We start from the raw sequence: 21,111 nt of genomic DNA on the forward strand, positions 1-21,111 counted from the left end.
TAGAGATAAGAGATGATTGACTAAACCAAAACAGAAGTCCCTCATCAGCAGCACTCAGCTGACATTAAGCGCAACCATTGTGGGACAGCTAAATGACAGTAGAGAGCTGTATCTGGAAGTAAGAAGATCAAGTGCATCCTTTTAAGGAAGGTAGCCGAGGAAAAAGTAGTAGTCATTAAGAATATCTTCCGGACATGTTGGGACGCATCTCCTGCTGAGATCAGGGAGTTCAAACTTCAACAGGGGGGTATACTTGCCTCCTGGAGCTGATAGATAGGCTTTATGAAGCTAAGACGCACACAGACAGAGACACAGCCTCTGTGATGCTCATAGCGCATCCACCAACTCAAACTCACAAAACAGTGACAGATAGAGCAGCAGCTGCCAGAAAATCCAGAGGACAGGCACATCTCATGCCAATTTGACTAAATGAGAGCTGAATGTGGGAGCGTAAACACACTTCTGCACTGGCCTGTACAGTCAGTGAGTAACAAATATCTAGAGCACATATTCTGCAAGAATAGATGGCCCTGGATACGGTCCAGAATCCCAGAAAAAGGGAATCCACTCAAAGAGGCTCTTTCCCCTTCTTCTCCCGACAATACTCCGATTACCCTTTCATTTTATCACAGCTCATTCTGTTTTATTCCTCATTTTATACTCATGTTTCAGTTTTAGATTACCTGATCTGTGGAAGCAGACAGGCGGAAAATGCTTGGGTAAAGTCTTGTCTTTTAAAAAGCATTCCTGCCAGCTGAGCCATTTCAGATTTACACTGATTTGCAATGATAAGACAAGATTGTACATGTATAATAGAGTCTACATGCAGGCATTTTCCAAGCATATGACCGTGCTAGTTTTGACTACTACCCCAATCACCTATGATTGCCCTATAATCAGAAAATGCTTACATGACAGTTTTTAATGACTGTTTTTACGGGATGCGTAATGAAACTCTGTACCATAATGGCACCGGTGCATTAACGGTAGTAACCAGACCAAAAAACTAAGTAGATATCGGTGCCTCATTTTGGTACCGAATTAATAGTTAATTTAGGGGCACTGAAATGAGGCATGAATTAAGTAATGTTACCACCGCCTAATTGTGAAATTAACTGTTACGCTTGATGTAAGTTAGTTATTCACCTGCGCAGACTCGCTACAATGCTTATGCTGAAACACTTACGGTAAATGTTTGGTTGTACAGTGGAATCTCGGGTTCCATAAGCCACGTTTTTTTTGGGATTCGTTTTTTGACAAAATTATGTCTCGGCAAACATTGCGCCTAACAAACTAGTCCTAGTCCTTAATAGGAATCAAGTGCTCAAAAACAAACCATCCACGCTTTGGTGACTCAGTCTCTCTAAAGAATGGACAGTGGCTCTTTTAAAGCTGGGACACTAGAGACAGATTCTGGACAATGGAATACTTTAATCATCTTTATTATGTGTGTAACTCAATGGCTGTTTCCTTTTTTCCTGTCAGAGCGCTGTAAATGTGGCTGTTCACTTGATGAGGCGTTCAAGCGCACTGCGTAACTGAGTGTTAACCCACAATGAAGCCAAAGAAAGTTCGTTATTGTAGCGTACTGCGTGGGGTTGTCACAACAGTGTGACGTGTTGTGCCATAAAGCGCTGCCTCGTACAGTACATGCGTGGGATTGCATCAGTTGATGTAAACGAAGTTGTGTGAGCACACAGTTGTCACGAGTGCCAGCACTTTAAGAAAGAAGTCGTCGCAAAGTACGGAGGCGGCATTCGTGTAGCTCTGTCCTGACCTCGTCACATATCACATTATTATTCGAATTCTTTTATGTTAAAAAAGTGTTTTGTGTTAACATTACGGGGTGTCTGGAACTGATTAATTGGATTTACATTGTTTCCTGTGGGAAAAATCATTTCAGTTTTCATACAGTTTGGTTTTAGTCGGAACCTGTGGTACAGACCAAAAAACCGAGGTTCCACTGTACTTCACCTCAAAAGGAGTGCTTGAAGATGATATTGTGCAAGTAATGTTGTGTAGGTAACTTAATTTTGCTCAATTAATACAATTAAAGGCAATGAACAATGGCATGCTGGACAATAAAAATGCTGTTTGCGGTTTTAAACGGCAGCATTTTAGAAATGTGCAGCAAATTCCAAACTAAATGCGGAGTAGAATATTAAAGTACACGTGTGTGGTACTGCCCTGGCATGCATAATACAATATTTTCAGTCATTTTTTTTCTATAAACGTGTTGTCAAACTTTTAAACATGACCTTCACTGTTATTAAAGGGATAGTTACTTTCTCTCCCGTCGTATCGCTGCGCGCTGTGTTCCACAGTGTTTACATGCACGGATGAAAACGTTATAATTGCACCGCTGTGGTCTTCATCCACCGTGGAACGCACACACAACCATGGACAGGCGACAGCACGCACTAACAGGACGGGAGAGAAAGCGATTGTGAGATCTGATTTTTTTCGAGGAGGCATTTTTGTGATGCAAATGTACTACTCTTTTGAACGTATCTTGTTTTGAGAAGCCAAACTCTTTACTTAAGTGCCCCCACCAACTAACCAGAACTGCGTTCCTCATCAGCGAAATCCAACCAGAAATCGACACACGTGACAAAGCGGGGTGGGGTAAGTCACTGTTGATGCACTACACTGTTGAAGGCGATGTTGTACAACTTCATGTCAAAAAATCCAAACTATCCCTTTAATAGCAGCCCAAGTACGTAGTGTATAACCATTTTTTGAATGAATAAGAATCGTTTACATATCAGCACCTTCAAAAATATCAGACAAGTTTCTAATATGAGATGGGTTCCCAGTCATAAAATGAAATTTGCTGAGATGTAAAAATGAGATGCCCTGCTAAATACTGTACTGTCTTCCCCAGGGATTTGAATCAAAGCCATCCCAGTGTGCTTGGTTAAACATCGACGGCACCAATTAGGCAGACTGTTTTATTACCTCACATGCCCCCACCAAGGCATGGCATATGAATATCATAACACAAAGTAATTTTATTTTCAGCTAATTGAAACGGATGAATGAGAAAACGGTTTAAATTGACATTAGTGTCTTTTGTTACGCTCCGTTAATTGTTTCAATTATTTGTCTTGGTTGGCATAATAGATTTTCTAGGGGGTTCACCTCAATACATATTACTTCACTAATTGAAATAAAACCCTGCCAACCTTTATTCTTAAACTAAGCATAATCTCCAAGTCCCAAGTACGTGGTACATTACAACTTCTGTTTTAGAATTCCGTATCTTGGCAAAATGGAAAATATTAATGGACAAATCCCAATGATTGTTCCTATTCTAATGAGATGTGAGAATTCTAAAACACAAATTACATTTTAAAAGACACCAATTACAAGTGCAGCTATCGTACTACGCAAGAAAAGACGTGGCTCTATTGGGAATATGTGCAATGTCTATTTGATTGTAATTAGCTGAATGATCTACACACTAGCGTAAAATGAGGCATATGTGGGTTGTCATTTGTCAACAAGTTACTTACTGGGTCGGGATGCGTACCAAAATTTGTATCGTAATGCGTAATGGCACCAAGAAGAGACCAAAAAGAAGTAGCCATTGCTGCCTCATTTTGGTGCTAAATGAATGTAGAAATCAGCCACTAGCAAGAAGTGCTGGTATTTATGCACGTAAATAGAATGCAGGATCCTGCCAGACGCACACAAAGTCCGACGCTCTTTTTCAAACGTATTGCCGACCTTAACACGGCAACAGCAGTGCTCAGTTCCAACACTGCATACACATTTCCCGGTAGTGCTTCACAACACTTCCTCATTTTCCACCAATCACGGTCACGCCGAGCCAGGTGAATTCACCAACACCGGGATTTTGAACATTCACAAGACAACACAAGCAGGTCATTTTTTTGCACACCGTCTGTGTTCTGTATTTTTGCTGGTTTTGCTGTGACAATTACGAGAATTTGTTGTCGATTCTTTTTCATATTGGTGAATTTCTTACTTAGCTATCATTCGATTTATATTGTTGAAATATTTAAATTACTATTTCGTTCAACTTGCATGTAACAGAATTTCATAAAAATCTGCACGTTTTCCTTTTTTTTGAAGTACTGGTTCGGGCACCGTTTAAGCACCGGCACCACTGCATACCAGTATTGAATAATGTGTAAATGATACCCAACCTGACTTATGGGTGTGTTTTCAGCATAACATTACCTTCACTACACCATTTATCAGTGTCAGGTATACTTGAGGGAAAAAAAGACAACATCCAAGCATTCTAACAAGCGCGCAGCTACCAGCAACAATAACAGGCTGCATTACTGATTTGTGTCTATGTGCATAAATGCAGCACAGTCAATATATATTGAAGGGGAAAGCTGAGGAAAACAGTGTGTCCGCTGGAGCGAGTGTTAGACAAGCCATAGTTAAAGTGTAGTGTGTGTGTGTGTGTGTGCGCATGCGTAACAATTGACAGATTGGCTGCAGCGAGAATACACAGACATTATAAACACGTTTAGGGGAAGGCTTTAATAACTCCTTCCTTAGGGCTACTTCCAGCTCCTTAATTATTGTTCAATTAGGAATACCAAAGAGGTAATTAAATGAATGAGGCATTTACAGTGGCAATAGGAGCATTTGGAGGAAGCAGAGCAAGCAGAATACATGCTGATAAGTCTATTTGGACTATAATGTTTGCTGTTCTCCTGTATCTAGCAACACATGCAGCACAAGATCAACGTGCGGCCTTGTTGATCTTATCTTTTATAAGCTTAAACTCTCTCTTCCTCTGCTTGTTTTCAGGGCAAAACGGCAAAGTATTTTATCGTTTCAGCCTTTCATCCACACGGGAACGGCATTCTGGGTGACATGAAACGGTATTTTTTTTTTTTTTTTTTTTTAAACGGCTTCCAGAGCGGCAAAATCTGAGAACGCCAGCTTGTGGCTGCAGTGTATACAGGCAATACGAAAACGATGACGTCGCCGTCACATGACGACAAACCAACATATTATCTGAATATTTCGACGGACATTACCCACCCCAGTCGACATTCTCCTCATATTTTGATGTCTTATACTGCATAATGACCCTCAGAAGTAAACTAAATTCACAGCGCCACACGTAGGTGCGCTTGTGTACTACATCGTTTTCACTCAGTGATTCGTTCCCGTCGAATGCAACAATTTACTACTCAGGCACTGTATCGATGCAGCTTTTTTTCCAACCCGCCAAATAATCTCAGGAACGTTCCCGTGCGGACAGGGCGGCACCATGCTAATCAATATAAATTTGACCTACAAAGTAAAATTTGCATTGTCAATTACATTGAATGTTATTGAGATAAAACAAAATTGAACCTAATGAGGTTAATCTTCATTGGAATTAAGGTACAGTGGATGCCAACCGACATTCCCAGTCGTGGATGGACCGTTTCTTATTTCAAGTATCGTCGTCTCACTGCAAGTTAATTACTCAGAAGAGAGCTTAATCTGCAGAATCACGGCAAAGTGGATTAGGAGATGAGAAGATTTAATCAAAGTGTTCTGTAAGTCTAATTACGCATTCCAACTCCTGATATGACACACATTTATATCTGCTATTGCATAAAAGTGGACGATCCCAGTGATTGTATTTGATAAGCCATATGCATGGGTAGCTGTTTGCAGAAAGACTATAATAACCATCGAAACCAAGGGCGTCCAAAGTGAAGCCCGGCCATTTGCGGCCTGCTGCTGTTTATTCATTGGCCTGCGACACATTATAAAAATACATTTTAAACAAGAAGACTAAAAAAGAGAAATTGATTTTCACGAGAATAAAAGTCATATGAGGAGAAAAAAAGTTGTAATCTAACAAGAAAAAGTCATAAATTTACGAGAATAACCTCGCAATCTCGAAAAATAATGTCATTCTATCATAATGTAAATTTATATATACCCATTTTAATATTAAAGAAAAAATAGGTTCTTTAAAAATCTTAATATTATGAGAAACAGACAAAACATAGTTGTAATTTTTGAAAGTTAGGTTGCGGAAAAAGTTATATATAATAATGTCAAAATATTATGGCACTAAAGTCCTTAAGTGCAGTTTGATTTGGAAGTGTTACATTGATTGGAAGAGCAGTGCATATAACTTTTAAGCGTATCTACGTATGCTTCCAAAATATCAAAGTGGCCCTTGCATCCATTTTTCAGTACGGGGCCCCTCACTGGAAAAGGTTTGGACACCCCTGACCTAAACACAATGCCTTTATCAGAAAACCAGTATAGTAACAATGTTGCAGATACTCGCCAGTCCTTTTTTTTTTTTTTTTTTTTTTTGGACTGAAGACCAAATGAAAAATCAATGAATGAAGCGTTCATTTGCAAGTGGACCAAGGCCTACCTCTTCATGTGCTCTTTCCGCTTGTTCGGTGCGCACCAGGGTTCAGATAAAATTCACACTCCACCAATCAAACCACACTATTGGAGCAATCGCTCCAGAGGTTGCTTAAACAGAGCCAAACAAGTGCCGACATATACTTATTTGTGAGGGCATTTGGCTGAAAATAAAAACCTGTCGAGAGCCAACAAAAACACTCCCCAGCTACTACTGTACCTGTTGTCTACTGTTTATTGTCCCGACACAGCAACAATCCTTGACAGTTTGAGAAAGATGTTTTGAGAACTGTAGAGCGCTATATTGAAACGACATCAAGTCGGTCTGTCTGTACGGAAATGTAACTTAGTTGATAGGGATGCACCTTCAGCACCTTATGAGTAAAACATGATCTGTATCTCGCAGCTATTACATCATCGATGCCGAGCGTGACCATCTCCCCAGGAAGTGGAGTGCTTGTGGAAACCAGGTCATTGTTCTCATCACATGCCACTGAAATGGTGGCTATCCTGGTATCTCTGGGCATCCTGAGAAGAGCTTTACAGTGGTACCCCGGTTTTCATAGGATAGGGTTTTCAAATAAATATATTGCCACAAACACTGCATGTCTCGGTTATCATACGGTCTAACAGTGCACCTGCTAAGCTAGTTGGGCGCCCAAACAAAGTGTCCACATCTTTGTGACTCAGTCTCTGCGAAGAATGGATAGTGGTTCTTTTAGAGTTGGGACATGATAGAAACATGAAAAGGTTCCTTAGTTAACACAAGTTACAGAAGAAATGGTTTAATGGAGACACTTTAGAGAACTTGATATGTAATGATAATTGTACCCGCTGCTAAAGTTAACAGTGTTCAAGTGAGCAAGTATACAGCGCTAACCGTCCACTCTTTAAGGTTAAGTTTGGAACAAACTAGAATGAAACAGAGTTCGTACGGCTCTTCCATTCCTCCCCTCCTTCCTCCATTCATCTGTTTGCAAAAACATGCATGTTAGGTTAATTGGCGACTCTAAATTGTCCGTAGGTATGAATGTGATTGTGAATGGTTGTTTGTCTATATGTGCCCTGCGATTGGCTGGTGACCAGTCCAGGGTGTACCCCGCCTCTCGGCCGAAGTTAGCTAAGATAGGGTCCAGCATGCCCCCGCGACCCTAATTAGGGTAAGTGACATAGAAAATGGATGGATGGATGTTTAGAAGAAATAAATTTGAGGCTCGCTAGCGGCCGCCTCGAGTCCCTGCAGCGTAAGAGTTATGCAATGTGATGTAAACAATGAATATCAGCAGTGCAAAGGTGACTTTAGCCATGTTATTTCATGTCTACAGGGCTGTAATGTTAAAAACCGTAATTAGAAAGTATTTAGAAACAGCTTTTCTATGCTCCAACTATGAAAATATTACATTGACATGATTTCAGGGAAAAATTAATTCCTTTTTACTTACATTTTGTTTTTTGTCAGACCTTCTGGAACGAATTACTGACTAAAACGGACGTTCCACTGTGTAAGTCTGTCATTCTTATAACAAATTCAAAAGGTGTAATAAAAAAAACAAAAAGGACGGAAATAATGACCAGATAGGTACTCTGTGAACATCATTAAAGCACATAGAATGTAACAGCACAGTTAACTCTTTTTTATTCTTTGCAAGTCTTTGCACTCAACCTTCATTTGAAAAGAATATATTTTTCATCTGCCCTTGATTCAAATCCAAAGTCGGAACAATGTTGGCATTCAAACAGCTGCCAGGCTCCTGTATTAGTGTGCTTGGTAACGAGTTATGTTGGGCTTATGTAGAAGAGGAGTACAGGTTGGACACATCGAAACCCCCAGCAGTTGTGCGTGTGTTTCTGTGTGCTCTCATGTGTTTATGTATTGGAAGGCCTCCTGGACGAGGACATCTGCTGAGCTAATAAACAATAATCTTGACAAACAGTCACTGGCCAATCTCTCAGTTCACCCTCATCACCACATCACTGAAGAATCCATCACAGGCTGGGCCAGGGACATGAGTGACAGCGCTTTGGACCACTGGAATGTACTGTGCTGGAGCACAGCCCAGCTGCTAGAGGACACAATGATTCATGGTCAGAGGGCAGCCCAGACAGAGCAGTTAGGGAAATAAGCACCACCCACCGACACAGCCCAACCCTTTATTGATACATGAGCTGGATAGAAAGATGGACCCATGCCAGAAGCTGACATTGGCTTAGGGTTATGATGATGATGATGTACCGTTCCCTGTGAGTGTAACTGTGCCCTTCCCTGGCTACAAACACAAAACAGACAACGAAGATGATGATAAACATGATGGGAGCAAAGACGTCCACAGGGATTGCAATAGCAATGAAGACTTCGTTGTTACTAAGTAAAGAAAAATGTGTGCTGTCAGCCAGCAGCATGGAAACCACTCGCATGCTTTAAAAAGGAAAACCGCACTCTTTTTGCCAATTTTGCCCATCATCCACAATCCTTATGTGAAACATGAACACATGTATTTCCCTTTGCTGTGCGTTCTAACGAGAGAAGACGAGTTAGTATGAGCCCGCTAACATTGCACGTCATGGGTACCCATGTTTTAGCGTTTTGTATACATACATGCATTAGCAAGTACATTGATAACATGTAACAATTCTATCTTGCCGTATTTTGATCATTTAAAAGCATGACTGAAACGTCTTTCCTAGGCACATTGGTTTGACGCAGCCCACAGGAGCTAACGCGACTTCCGCCAACAACAGCAGCATAGAAACAGCGACGACACTTACAATGTCCGCTCTCATTGGGGTGGGTGTGTCTTCCAGCACAAGACTTGTGCTCCAGTCCTCAGGTAAAAAAGGCTGACAGCAAACGAGCATCTTGTTGAGCCTTTGTAGCGGGTATCCACTCTTCCGTCTGTCCCGTTGCAGTGGCTTGAGGCTTTGTGAGTGACGCTAAGATTAGCGGCTAGCGAGGCGTCGTGTTACTCGGTCATATAAATATAGTTTTTCGTTTTAGCAGCTACAATAACAATATCGCTGTAGCTTTGTTAATATACAGTTTGTGTAAATCGAATACTGTTGGTGTTTTTTGAGGGTGTTTTGCTAGGGCTTTGGTGTCAAAATAGGTACCTCCCATGACGTGCATTGTTAGCTGGCTCATACTAACTTGTTTTCTCTTGTTAGAACGCACAGAAAAAAGGAAGAAATAAGGATTGTGAATGATGGCACAAAATTCCAAAAAAAAAGTGCACTTTTCCTTTAAATCTGAGAGGCCTGGCTAAGCAAACTCCACTGTCTTACACTCACTGTACAGGAGTGCAAACGGTCAGGTGACTAAAAAAAGCAAACACATAAAAAACCATAGCCCTTGAGAGCAATCTAATATTAAAGATTTCCAGGCTTCTGACATTGCAACAGATGATGAGAAGCCCAGCATCACCAAATTGCCTTGTCAATCACCGCAGCCAACAGGAATGACATCAAATAAATGTGAGGAGGAGGAGAACAGTATCATAGTGGAATCTCACCTGGTAGTTTACACAAAAAGCAATGGAACATTATATACAGTATAAGAAAATGAATATACAATATCACCCTCATCAGGAGGCATAGCACAGCAGGCTGTATGTACTGCACAGTAGAAATTGGAAGGTCTCAGAACACACTCAAAAAAAAAAAAAAACATCCATTGCAATCACTGTCAGTTCCTATTTTGGCGTCTCTCTTTATTTGTTCTCCCTTTCTCGGTTTTATGTTCAGAGGACACAGAGGAGAGATAACAAAGATAGCATTACTGTGCTTTCTTCAAACAATATCCAGTAGATGAATGATAAAGAGCGTAGTGACAGCCCACAGAGACTCACCAACAGGCATGTCTTCATAGATGAGAAGGTACGTGGAGAAGAAGTAGTTCAGGAAACGAGGCGGCTGGTTGGATCCTGTTAATGCAGAAAAAAGGGACAGAAGAGTAATACCCATTTTAGCTGAAAACCTTTTGACGTGTTCCCCTCCCCCCCAAACTGTGTTAGCCTAGTTCAGCGCTAAATTATGTTCATTAATAGATTTTTTTTACAGCAATATGTACTTAACTCATTGATCATATAAGCGGAAAAGTTGTATAGAGTAAGGTAAAAGGTAAATGATCCGTACTATGTACTGTATCCACCACGGCTGAACCGTATCTCGAGGACTGTGCAAGACGGACTGCTCCCTCTTCATTGATCACAGTTACACCTGTGCAAGATCAGGAATGAAGTGGGAGGACTATCAAAGTAATTGTAAGAAATGCAAGGATGACTGGACATCTACATTTTAAGACTAACAAGAAGTCACTGATTGGTTGTGATGTAGTAATTAGTGATGTGCGACACCACTGATTTCCGAAACTGAGTAAAATTCAGGCTGGTATCGGCGATACCGATCCGATACTGATACTTAGTGTGCAAATACACCTAATCTGTCTGGACAACGTTTAACTGGTGTGTTTCAAATCACAGCATAGCTCATATAATAAAGAATACAAGACACCAAAGTCATTTATTTATTGCAAAATTAAGTTCAATAGTAGTGCTGAGTACTAATGAGGCACAGGTACCGCTGCAAGGATTTTCCAGCAACTGCAACAGAGCTGCAGTTGCCAAAATAAGAGCACAAAACAGTAAACGACCAACCAAAATCCTGTCATACTTCAATATCACAGCTACGGAAGAATCGCACAGTGTTTTGGCACAATTTTGTATAACTTGTATTTCGAGGAAAAGGCTTCTTGAGACGTCATCTGTACTTCTGTGTAGAAGGTGTCGGACGTTTCGCTCCTCATCCGAAGAGCTTCGTCAGCAAACTAATAAGTGCTGGTAGCTTAGGCCTTAAATACAGTAAGAGTGGGCGGAATTGGTGTGCCAACACCCTCCTCCTATTGGTTCGTTACACTAAGCCTGGGCGGAGCAGTGGTATAATCCTATCCTGTTATTCACACCTACGATAAAAGGGAAGTGTCGCTCCCTGAATTGGGTATGAACGACTCTGATACTGGCTTGTTAGCATCTATTGTTCTGGCTCGGCCCTGCCTTCACCTCATTTGCAAGACTAAGAGCTGTGGGTTTTGGTCTCAGTAACCTGCTGAACACAGGGTCCAAATTGAACCTCAAACCACCATTCCGATTCAATGATGGGTTCTGTTGTTTGACAAAAATAGCTTCCTTTACTCCTCTTTCAAACCATCTGTTTTCTTTGGCCAAAATCTTTACCTCGCTGTCCTGAAAAGAGTGATTGGTAGCTTTCAGGTGTAGATGTACTGCTGATTGAGGACCACTAGCATTGTCCCTGCGATGTTGATAAAGCCTTTTTTGGAGCATTTGCTTAGTTTCCCCAATGTAGTGCTCTTTGCATTCCTCATCTTTACAGTGGATGGAATAGACCACATTGCTCTGTTTCTGGTTTGGAGCCTTGTCTTTAGGATGCACTAATTTTTGTCTCAGGGTATTTACTGGTTTGAAATAGGTAGGAATTTTGTGTTGCCATAAGATCCTCTGGAGTTTTTCGGAGACCCCCGCTACATAAGGGACTACCACTCCTCTCCTTTTTGCTTCTGTGGGCTTTTGGGTTTCTTTCCCTACTCTCTTCTTTTGACATTTGTTAAAAGCCCACCGTGGGTACCCACAGGTTGAGAGCGCTCTCTGGACATGTTGTGTCTCCTTTTTCTTTCCCTCAGCACTAGTTGGTATTTGTTCCGCTCTATGTTGGAGGGTCCTAATAACCCCTAGTTTATGTTGTAGTGGATGGTTTGATTCAAAAAGCAGGTATTGGTCAGTGTGTGTGGCCTTTCTAAAGACCTCTGTAAGTAGCTGTCTGTCCTTTCCTATAATTACCTTGCAGTCTAAGAAGGCTAGTTGGTTTTCTTTAGTGTCCTCGCAAGTAAATTTGATATTGGTGTCCACCGCATTGATGTGATCTGTGAAAGACTGAATTTCTTGTTTTTTGATTATGACAAAAGGTGTCATCCACGTATCTAAACCAGTGCCTTGGTTTTGTCCCTGAGAAGGATGTGAGAGCCTGTTTCTCCATCTCTTCCATGTACAGATTCGCCACTATGGGTGAGACTGGTGAGCCCATAGCACAACCATGAATTTGTCTGTAGAATTTCCCTCTAAACTGAAAATATGTGGTGTTAAGGCAAATTTCCAGTAATTGGCAGATGTGGTCAGCACTAAGTTTTGTTCTCCGATGTAGAGTTGAGTCCTCGAGCAGTCTCTTCCTCACCACCGAGACTGCTGCTGAGGTGGGGACAGATGTGAAAAGTGGCCGAGCCAGAACAATAGATGCTAACAAGCCAGTATCAGAGTCGTTCATACCCAATTCAGGGAGCGACACTTCCCTTTTATCGTAGGTGTGAATAACAGGATAGGATTATACCACTGCTCCGCCCAGGCTTAGTGTAACGAACCAATAGGAGGAGGGTGTTGGCACACCAATTCCGCCCACTCTTACTGTATTTAAGGCCTAAGCTACCAGCACTTATTAGTTTGCTGACGAAGCTCTTCGGATGAGGAGCGAAACGTCCGACACCTTCTACACAGAAGTACAGATGACGTCTCAAGAAGCCTTTTCCTCGATGGACAACTCCTGTACGACTGAGAGCCTACACAGACGTATAACTTGTATTGCGTATTGCAGTATTTGTATTATTTTGCACAAGCAGTGTTTATTTGTGACATGCATCCAATAGAAGGAGTTTAAGGGATTCATCACACAACATTAGTGTGAACGTGATATCCCCTTGTAGCTTTCCCGTGGGACAAAAACGAGCTCCAAACTAACCGCATGGTTTGTTTGTTTTAAAAATAAAATGTCCCTCTGGTAAAAAAAAACAAAAAATCAGATTTGGAGTCTGAAGACCAGAAGCTAGGTGGATAACTCTAGCTAGGCAGCTAGGCAAAGCATGTACAGTACACGAAGACGCAAGAATAAGGGTTGGTAAGGGAGCGATCAAACACGCTGGCATCGATGGACGTCGCCCGTAGCCCGTGTTGATGCAAATATTTCCTACTGGTGTTCCAAGTTCTGGAGTACTTACTACCTCCTCTGTCTGCATAAAAACAGTGTTCGGAACACACTGGTACTATCCGTTGAACAGTACAGTTGTACTGGAGAAAGTAATTTGTTGCTACAAAAATGGCAACAAAAAAGGGAATTAACAATGGAAGACACTGAAAAATTTAGGTTTTTCCTCAAGAGAAATTGGAGTGTTCTAAAACTTTTGACCCGTAGTGTACATGACACAGCAGACATGTAGGATTTGCCGCCACACGGTGATCGTTTTATGTAATCGGCTTTGAAAGCTGTTTTTTTTTTTTTTTCGGCCAATCAATCAGAGCATCCCTAAAATGATATTTTAAACAATAAAAAAAAGACCATTTGTGAAATAATAACACCATTAAAATAAATGATTAATTACTAATCAAATCAAATGACTGATGTGTCAAAAGTATTGTTATTTTTTATTTGACAATCGATTTTAGAGCATGAGGACCAGTATTGGAAGTATCCATATTTGATTATCGAGCCGCACATCACGATCATCACGATCATGCAGATACAGGAAATAACGACAGCAATGATGATCCATCTAGTTTAGCAACTAAATAAGGGCCCAGGGGTTGGTTATAAACGTAGAAAGGTGAGGAGAAGGGGAAGGAGAGGTGAGTGAAGGGTGAACAAAAACAGCATGCAAAGACAACGTGTCTGATAAGAGGCAAACAAGTGAAGGATTCCAGTCATTTACAATAAATCCCAGATAGTCATCGTGCTTGATGGAAACATGCTGTGGCATTCACTTAATAACGTTCTCTGCTGCTTCATCCCCGCGTGTGATTGGAGGTGTCTCCTGCCTGTCACTCTGAGACATTTAGCGTGATTTTCACTGCTCTAAAGCTCCCTCACTGTTCCTCTCAGTCACTCATACGGTACACTTGGCAAGAACACGGAAACATTCTGAACAAGTTTGTAGGCCGAACAATCTTAGACATAATGCAAGGCAGATGAGGAACGCGGAGAACAGAAAAAAAAAAAAAAAAGTGGGGCACATTGGCAGAGATGATGAAATGTGAAAAGAACTGCACTGAAATGAAAAGGTGTCAAAAAAAAAAAAAAAGTATGGGTCTCATTTGCAGAAGCACGACAAAATCCTTTCAGACAAGCAATCACAAGGGGCAGGCAAAAAAATGTAGCATGAATGTCTGACAAACCTTTATTGCTTTATTGAGCAGGAGATTTGACACAGTTAACTAACATGCATTCATTTTTAAAAAGGTATTCTTTGCATGTCTAGTAATATATATATTTTTTTCTTTCTGTAGGACAAACCATACACGTCAATAATTCATAATCAGTACGGCTCACATAAATGGAACAAAAGGTCATTCATTCATGTGACCTCTTCTTTTTCGGGATCCAGTGGACATCATAATATTCACAGTTTAAAAGGACGTTAGGGTCAAGGTGATGTCTTGTCTTCAGTTACACATTGAACATTAATAGTCAAAAAGGACTCACCATCACAGGAGTGTAGAATAAAGAAGGGGAGGAGGAGCTTGGCAAATGTCATCCTGCTACCAAATCCCGCACTCCACGACATCACCTGCACCTAAAAGCAAGCACACATACAGGTACATACAGTGTTATGGTCCTAATTGCAGATTCAATCCAAGGCTTTGCCATGCAAGTGAGGGGGGCTCATTAGAATTAGAACAGAAATATGTTACACGCACATGATTTAATAGCAATACGCAAGAAATTGCATTCTTTCTTTAAATTATGCCAGTTACAATGTTACCATCCTGTGTCAGGGTTGCAAAAAAAAAAAATAATAATAAAAAAGAATCAGGATCTTGATTCACGCTACAATGCGACCCAATTCCTAAATGACGATTTATTTATGTTGTATTTACTTAACGAGCTGCATCACAAAGAGAGAACATACAACATTCAGAGAACACACAAACCCTTTATTTTTAAAATCACAGACATTAAAAATTTGCTGATTTAGTACATTTTCAAACTGCTAAAATCATGCATAAAGCTGATAATTTGTTACCCAAAAACGTCACAGTATTTCTCTATCAGAGAGGAGAAATATGATCTTAGGGGAAAATTACTACCTGACACATTAGTTGATTGAATTATTCATTAAATTCCATATGGATTAATTTATTACTTAGTTATATTTATTATCAATATCATTCAAGTATTTAAACTACCATTCTGTTCAACTCGCACTTCACAAAATTCCGTAGAATTAAAAAGGCATTGTTTTTCGACTAAATTTGTAAGTAACGGCACTGATCCTCTGCCGATTTTGTAAGTTTACCCCCTTACAAGAACATGAACAGTCCACAAGCTTCTTGGTAGGCATTCTGACCCCCATAAACCGGTTATGTGCCCAGAAAGCACACAAATTAGTCGTGTTCCTTCAGCAAGAAGTTTGGTGATTACAGATGATTAGAGACCACTGTTGGTGCTGTAATTTGAAAATGGAACACACACACACACACGACAATCGCCAATTGCCCTCACGCTTGACCTTCCATCCAAGATGTCGGGTATAATTCTGAGCAAAGTGAGGGACCAGCACAGAATTACGAAGGCGCCCATTCCTGAACACCCCCCCCCGTGCTGTCCCTACTGGAGTTTTTAACTATTTTAGCACTTTCCTTCGAGATCACAAGCTCAGAACAGCTTGCTGACGCCTTATATCCTACAGACCTGGCCAAAGACAAACAATTATTGAACGCTCATATCTCTGTAAGGAGGTAAACTTACACAAATCGGCAGCAGATCAACTTCCAAAATGTTATGACCCCGTTATCTTGCATCCTCCTCCTGCATGTCCTAGATACTATGATTCACTTTATTGAGCTGGGCTCGCTGTTAATGTTGACTGGACCATTACGTTGTGGTTTAATTACGAGATTTTATTTGGCACCTGAGGAGGCTGCAGAGAAATCCCCGTCATTTGCAGTTGTGTGTGGGTTCTCAATAGAGGGCGCACATCTGATTCCACACACCGCCACTTGTCACAATGTGCTTCGACAAAGAAACAAATACACTTTCATCTTGAGGAACATGTCCTTAGAGTGTCCATGGCTGTGCGGGTATAATGTTAACACGACTCGTGTTTTAATACATTAGTATACAAGTTTTAGGCATTTCTGGCAGATGTTGAAGGCCTTCAATATGTCAGTCTCCCACCCTCCGCTACTTTCCCCTCTATAATCGACCACTGTCCTTGTGCGGCCTTGCTGTGGTGACCAATCTCAAATAGTGGCAATTTCATTTTGAAGGGTTATCTTTCTGAATTCCTCTAGTCCCCGGTGCCCCGACTGTTTCGGCTGATGGCAGCTCTTCAATGAATAGCGCATCAGGCTGTTTTTCCCTCCACTTATCTGATGGTAAATACCAGAATACAAGTATGCAAAAAATGTGTGACAGGCAATAAAATACAATGTTCCTTTGTGTTGCTGCTTGCTGGCCATTTGTCGTTTTCCTTTAAAGATTATTGTGGAGTATTCCATTCAGACAAAGCAGCATTTACAGGTGAATGAGAAAAATGGAATGTATGGAGATGTTGCATTATGGTAAATACTGGTATACAATATCTGCTGAAAATAGGTGTGCATGTGTGTTCCTTTAGATGGCATTTGTTTTCGTTTGAACTTGATTGCTGTTGTATTGGATTTCCCCCCCCCCCCCCCCCCCAACAATCCATAAATACATAGTATATCTGCATTCCGTGTGTCCTGGTGAGATCTGAACAATTCATGATATTTTAAGCTGATTGGGTGTTGAAGCAGCCCAAAAAATGAATTTGAAAAATATATTCAGATGCCTTGATATTATATATTATCAAATTATATTATAATGCGAAATCGACAGGCGAATTGGTGCGGCATCTGCATTGATGCGGACACCTACATCGGTCTGTTGTGGTGAAGAGAGCTGAGCCGAAAGGCAAAGCTCTCAATTTACCCGTTGATCTACATTCCTCCCTTCACCTGTGGTCATGAGCTTTGGGTAGTGACCGAAATGACAAGATTGCGGGTACAAGCGGACGAAATGAGGGCTGGGCTCTCCCTTAGAGATAAGGTGAGAAGCACTGTCATCCGGGAGAAACTCGGAGTAGAACCGCTACTCCTCCGCATTGAGAGGAGCCAGATGAGGTGGCTTGGGCATCTGGTCAGGATGCTTCCCGGACGCCTCCCTGGGGAGGTGTTCAAGTCCGACCGGTGGAAGGCCCCGGGGGAGACCCAGGACATGTTGGCGAGACTATGTCTCCCAAATGGCCTGGGATCGCCTCGGCATCCACTGGGAGGAGCTGGACGAAGTGGCCGGGGAGAGGGAAGTCTGGGCCTCCCTGCTTAGGCTGCTGCCCACGTGACCCGATCTAGGCTAAGCGGTAGAAGATGGATACTACCAGATAAGTCGTTAGAAAATGTGTTGTTAGTGGCTGTGATCATTTATACGGAGAGTCCATCCAATCCCATTTGCTCTTCAGATGTCCTTAATAGTGGGTTTAGTCATTTCCCAGGTAAAGTCAAACACACCATTAAGACAGAATACGATTATTACTGAATGTTTTTAGTGTGCATCATGAGAACATGACATAATCATTCACTATTATCAATATGTTTGTGTGTGCACCAGTCCATATTATAGTCACATTATGTCATCTAGCGGGTAAATCCAGTTAAATACGATACAGGCAGGTTAGTGATTGGTGTAAAAGCACTATCGGGACACGCTGGGATGTTCCTCTCACTCACTTATGCATGTGGCAATTAAACTGTGTAGGACAGGACTAAACAGCAGAGTTATTGCTGATGCAAGCTGGTCCCTGCTGCGGTGCCGTCTCACGCCACTGACTATACTGTCACCATTTATTAATTCTTCGCTTTCCTCCTTCTCTGCCAGAGTCCCTGATCATCTTCTGCTCACCTCCTTCACCCATGGCAGCTTCTCACACTCGTCTCTTACTCTCATTTGCTTGACTCACACATCTACATCAGTTCTACTTTCCGGTCCAATCTAGATTAGGTATCGTCCCTTAAATAACACACATTCAGTGGATAATATACACAAAATAATGCAATTACATTGACAGAGATGTTGATGTGTGATGATAATCTCTCGTCTGTCATTTACCAACAAAAAGATTCAAGATTCAAGATTCAAGAGAGTTTTATTGTCATGTGCATGGTAAAACAGCAGTTATACCATGCAATGAAAATCTTATTCTGTTCATTCTCCCAAGAAAAGAAAGAAAAACACAAGAAAGAATAAGAACATAAGAAACATAAACACATATACATAAATACCAATAAATTAAGCAACAACAACAGAAGAGACATTAATACAAGTAAATAATACAAATAAATAAATAAATAAAGTGCTATGAGTGTGTGTTGCGTGCGGCGTGTCTGAGTGCTTCATTGAGAAGCCTGATGGCCTGTGGGTAAAAGCTGTTTGCCAGCCTTGTGGTCCTGGACTTCAAACTCCTGTAGCGTCTGCCTGACGGTAGGAGTGTGAATAATGAGTGTTGTGGATGTGTGCTGTCCTTGATGAGGTTGTGTGTTCTGCGTAGGACTCTATATGTATAAATGTCTTGCAGTGAGGGGAGGGCTGCCCCAACAATGTTCTGTGAGGTCTTGATCACCCGCTGGAGTGCCTTCCTATCACGTGTTGTACAGTTACCGTACCAAACAGTGATGGAGGCGGTAAGGACACTTTCGATAGTGCATCTGTAGAAGCAACTCAGGATTGTGGTGGACATGCCAAATTTCCTCAGTCTTCTCAGGAAGTACAGTCTCCTTTGGGACTTCTTCAGAATTTCAGAAAAAATCACTGCTAGATCCCTCAACAAATGCGGGGGTAAACTGCGTACGTTGTGTTGGAACATCAAAAAAAGTTTCCGATCAACAAGAACTTTTCAACTGTAAAACATACATGGAGAACGTCTGCAACTTCTACCATATTACTACCATATTGTGTATGAAAGAGTTCAATCAGACGGCAAGGCATATTCCACAACGTAAGCCTTTATTAACAATCCCAGGCAACTGCAACCCACTTCCAGTCCAGTCCGCTGAGCAACACTCGGCAACTTCGGCGTAACACATCCTGTAGCCGGTAAAGTCAGGCCTCAAAATAAAACCACGCCAGTAAAATAACACGATTGCACCACCTGTGAAAAATGCAAGCGGTTACAAGTAACATGAATCCTGTCAACCAGGGGTGCCCATTATGTCATTGGCAAAGGTAGTGCTGGTTGATTGCATGTGTCACCCACGTCATAAACGTCACTTTGTAGATGTCATACGACAGTCGGATGACATTAAATTCCCCTCCTGATCCGCTGTTGTGCCTCCGCGGCAAAGTAAGTGGTAAACAGACAAATGACACACGGAAATGCAACTTTCATCTTTATTATTCCAATCATGGATAAAGAAACTCTGCGGCAAGATGCCTATATCAAAACAAAAAGTTATTTGTTCAACTGTAGCAGCTAGTTATGTAGAATAGCCGTGTACAAAAGTCAACTGTTGGATGACTCGGCTTCGCGTCCTGAACTCCACTACAGAAATGTGTGTTTCTAGTGATGTGCGATATCACTGATTCCGCTTCCAATACGATACTGAGTAAAATTCAGGCTAGTATTGGCGGTACCGATCCGATATCGGTACTTGGTGCAAATTCACCGAATGTGTCTGGTAAATTTTAAAAAGTAGTGCATTTCATAAGAATTTAAAAATGAAAATAAAACAAACAAAAAACATTTATTTAAATTTATGAATAGAAATAAATTTATTTAAATAAATTAATAATTTAAATCAATGAATAAATAGTTCGTTAATTCAAGTTTATCTATCGATTATCGATCGATCACACTTTCAACAGACAAACATTACTCCACATGACCAAAGTATCGACATTTTGATTTGAGAATTGAATTAAGGGCATGGCATCGAAAATATCGATATTTAAGTTCCAATCCTTTTTAATGTGTTGTCTTGACTTTGGCTGCACTGTCTTGCGCATAATCATTTTCATTTCTTGTATATCTGTAATGTTTGATAGCAAATGCCAACTGGACTTAATACATGAAGTATAATGATATATGTATAATAATAATAATAATAATGAAATCTACATAAACTATTTTGACCGACATACTACTCACTTTATGTACAGAACTATTGAGGAATCATGTGCAATTATTTTATATGGAATTGAATTATTGAACTATTTTGATTACCTGTAAACTTTGAAATTATGAATGTGAAATACTAATCATTAGTATAGTGATGGTAATTTATCTGAACATGCATATGAGTTACATTGGAATGCATCACATATTACAATTCATAGTTCCACATGTCCAGAAGGAGTCGGAAGAATCTGTTTTATAATCAATTACAATATATTTGTTCACTCCCTGTACACTCTCAAATACACTCTCTTCTCGTTGAATCGAAAATGAGATCATGTAATAATGTGATAAATAGTAGAAAAAAATAGTCAAGTTTCAAATTTAGTCAAATTTCTTTTCACAGTAACTATTTGATTTGACAATCCTAAAAAACAATATGAAATAGACATAAAACAGTTTCATAATAGGTGAGTCATGACAATAAACTCATAAAAAGGAAGCGTAAACAATAGCTTTAAAGCAGGGCTCACCAATATTTATTTATTATCTATGTTTATAGT

The 21,111-nt window shown here is 40.7% G+C and overlaps 1 protein-coding gene across 1 annotated transcript in view; it reads right to left on the reverse strand.

Annotated features, from left to right (window-relative positions):
* The window catches only part of cdh23 (cadherin-related 23), a 204,952-nt gene that overhangs the window by 176,169 nt on the left and 7,672 nt on the right, over window positions 1-21,111 (reverse strand). The window contains exons 2-3 of the mRNA XM_054798231.1: window positions 14,902-14,992; window positions 10,215-10,289 (exon numbers count right to left, since the gene is read on the reverse strand). Of these exons, the coding sequence (XP_054654206.1) occupies window positions 10,215-10,289; window positions 14,902-14,992 (166 nt within the window). The remainder of the gene's footprint in view (window positions 1-10,214; window positions 10,290-14,901; window positions 14,993-21,111) is intronic.

The sequence above is a fragment of the Dunckerocampus dactyliophorus genome, chromosome 14, assembly GCF_027744805.1.
Source record: "Dunckerocampus dactyliophorus isolate RoL2022-P2 chromosome 14, RoL_Ddac_1.1, whole genome shotgun sequence".
In the NCBI taxonomy this organism is placed as follows: domain Eukaryota; kingdom Metazoa; phylum Chordata; class Actinopteri; order Syngnathiformes; family Syngnathidae; genus Dunckerocampus; species Dunckerocampus dactyliophorus.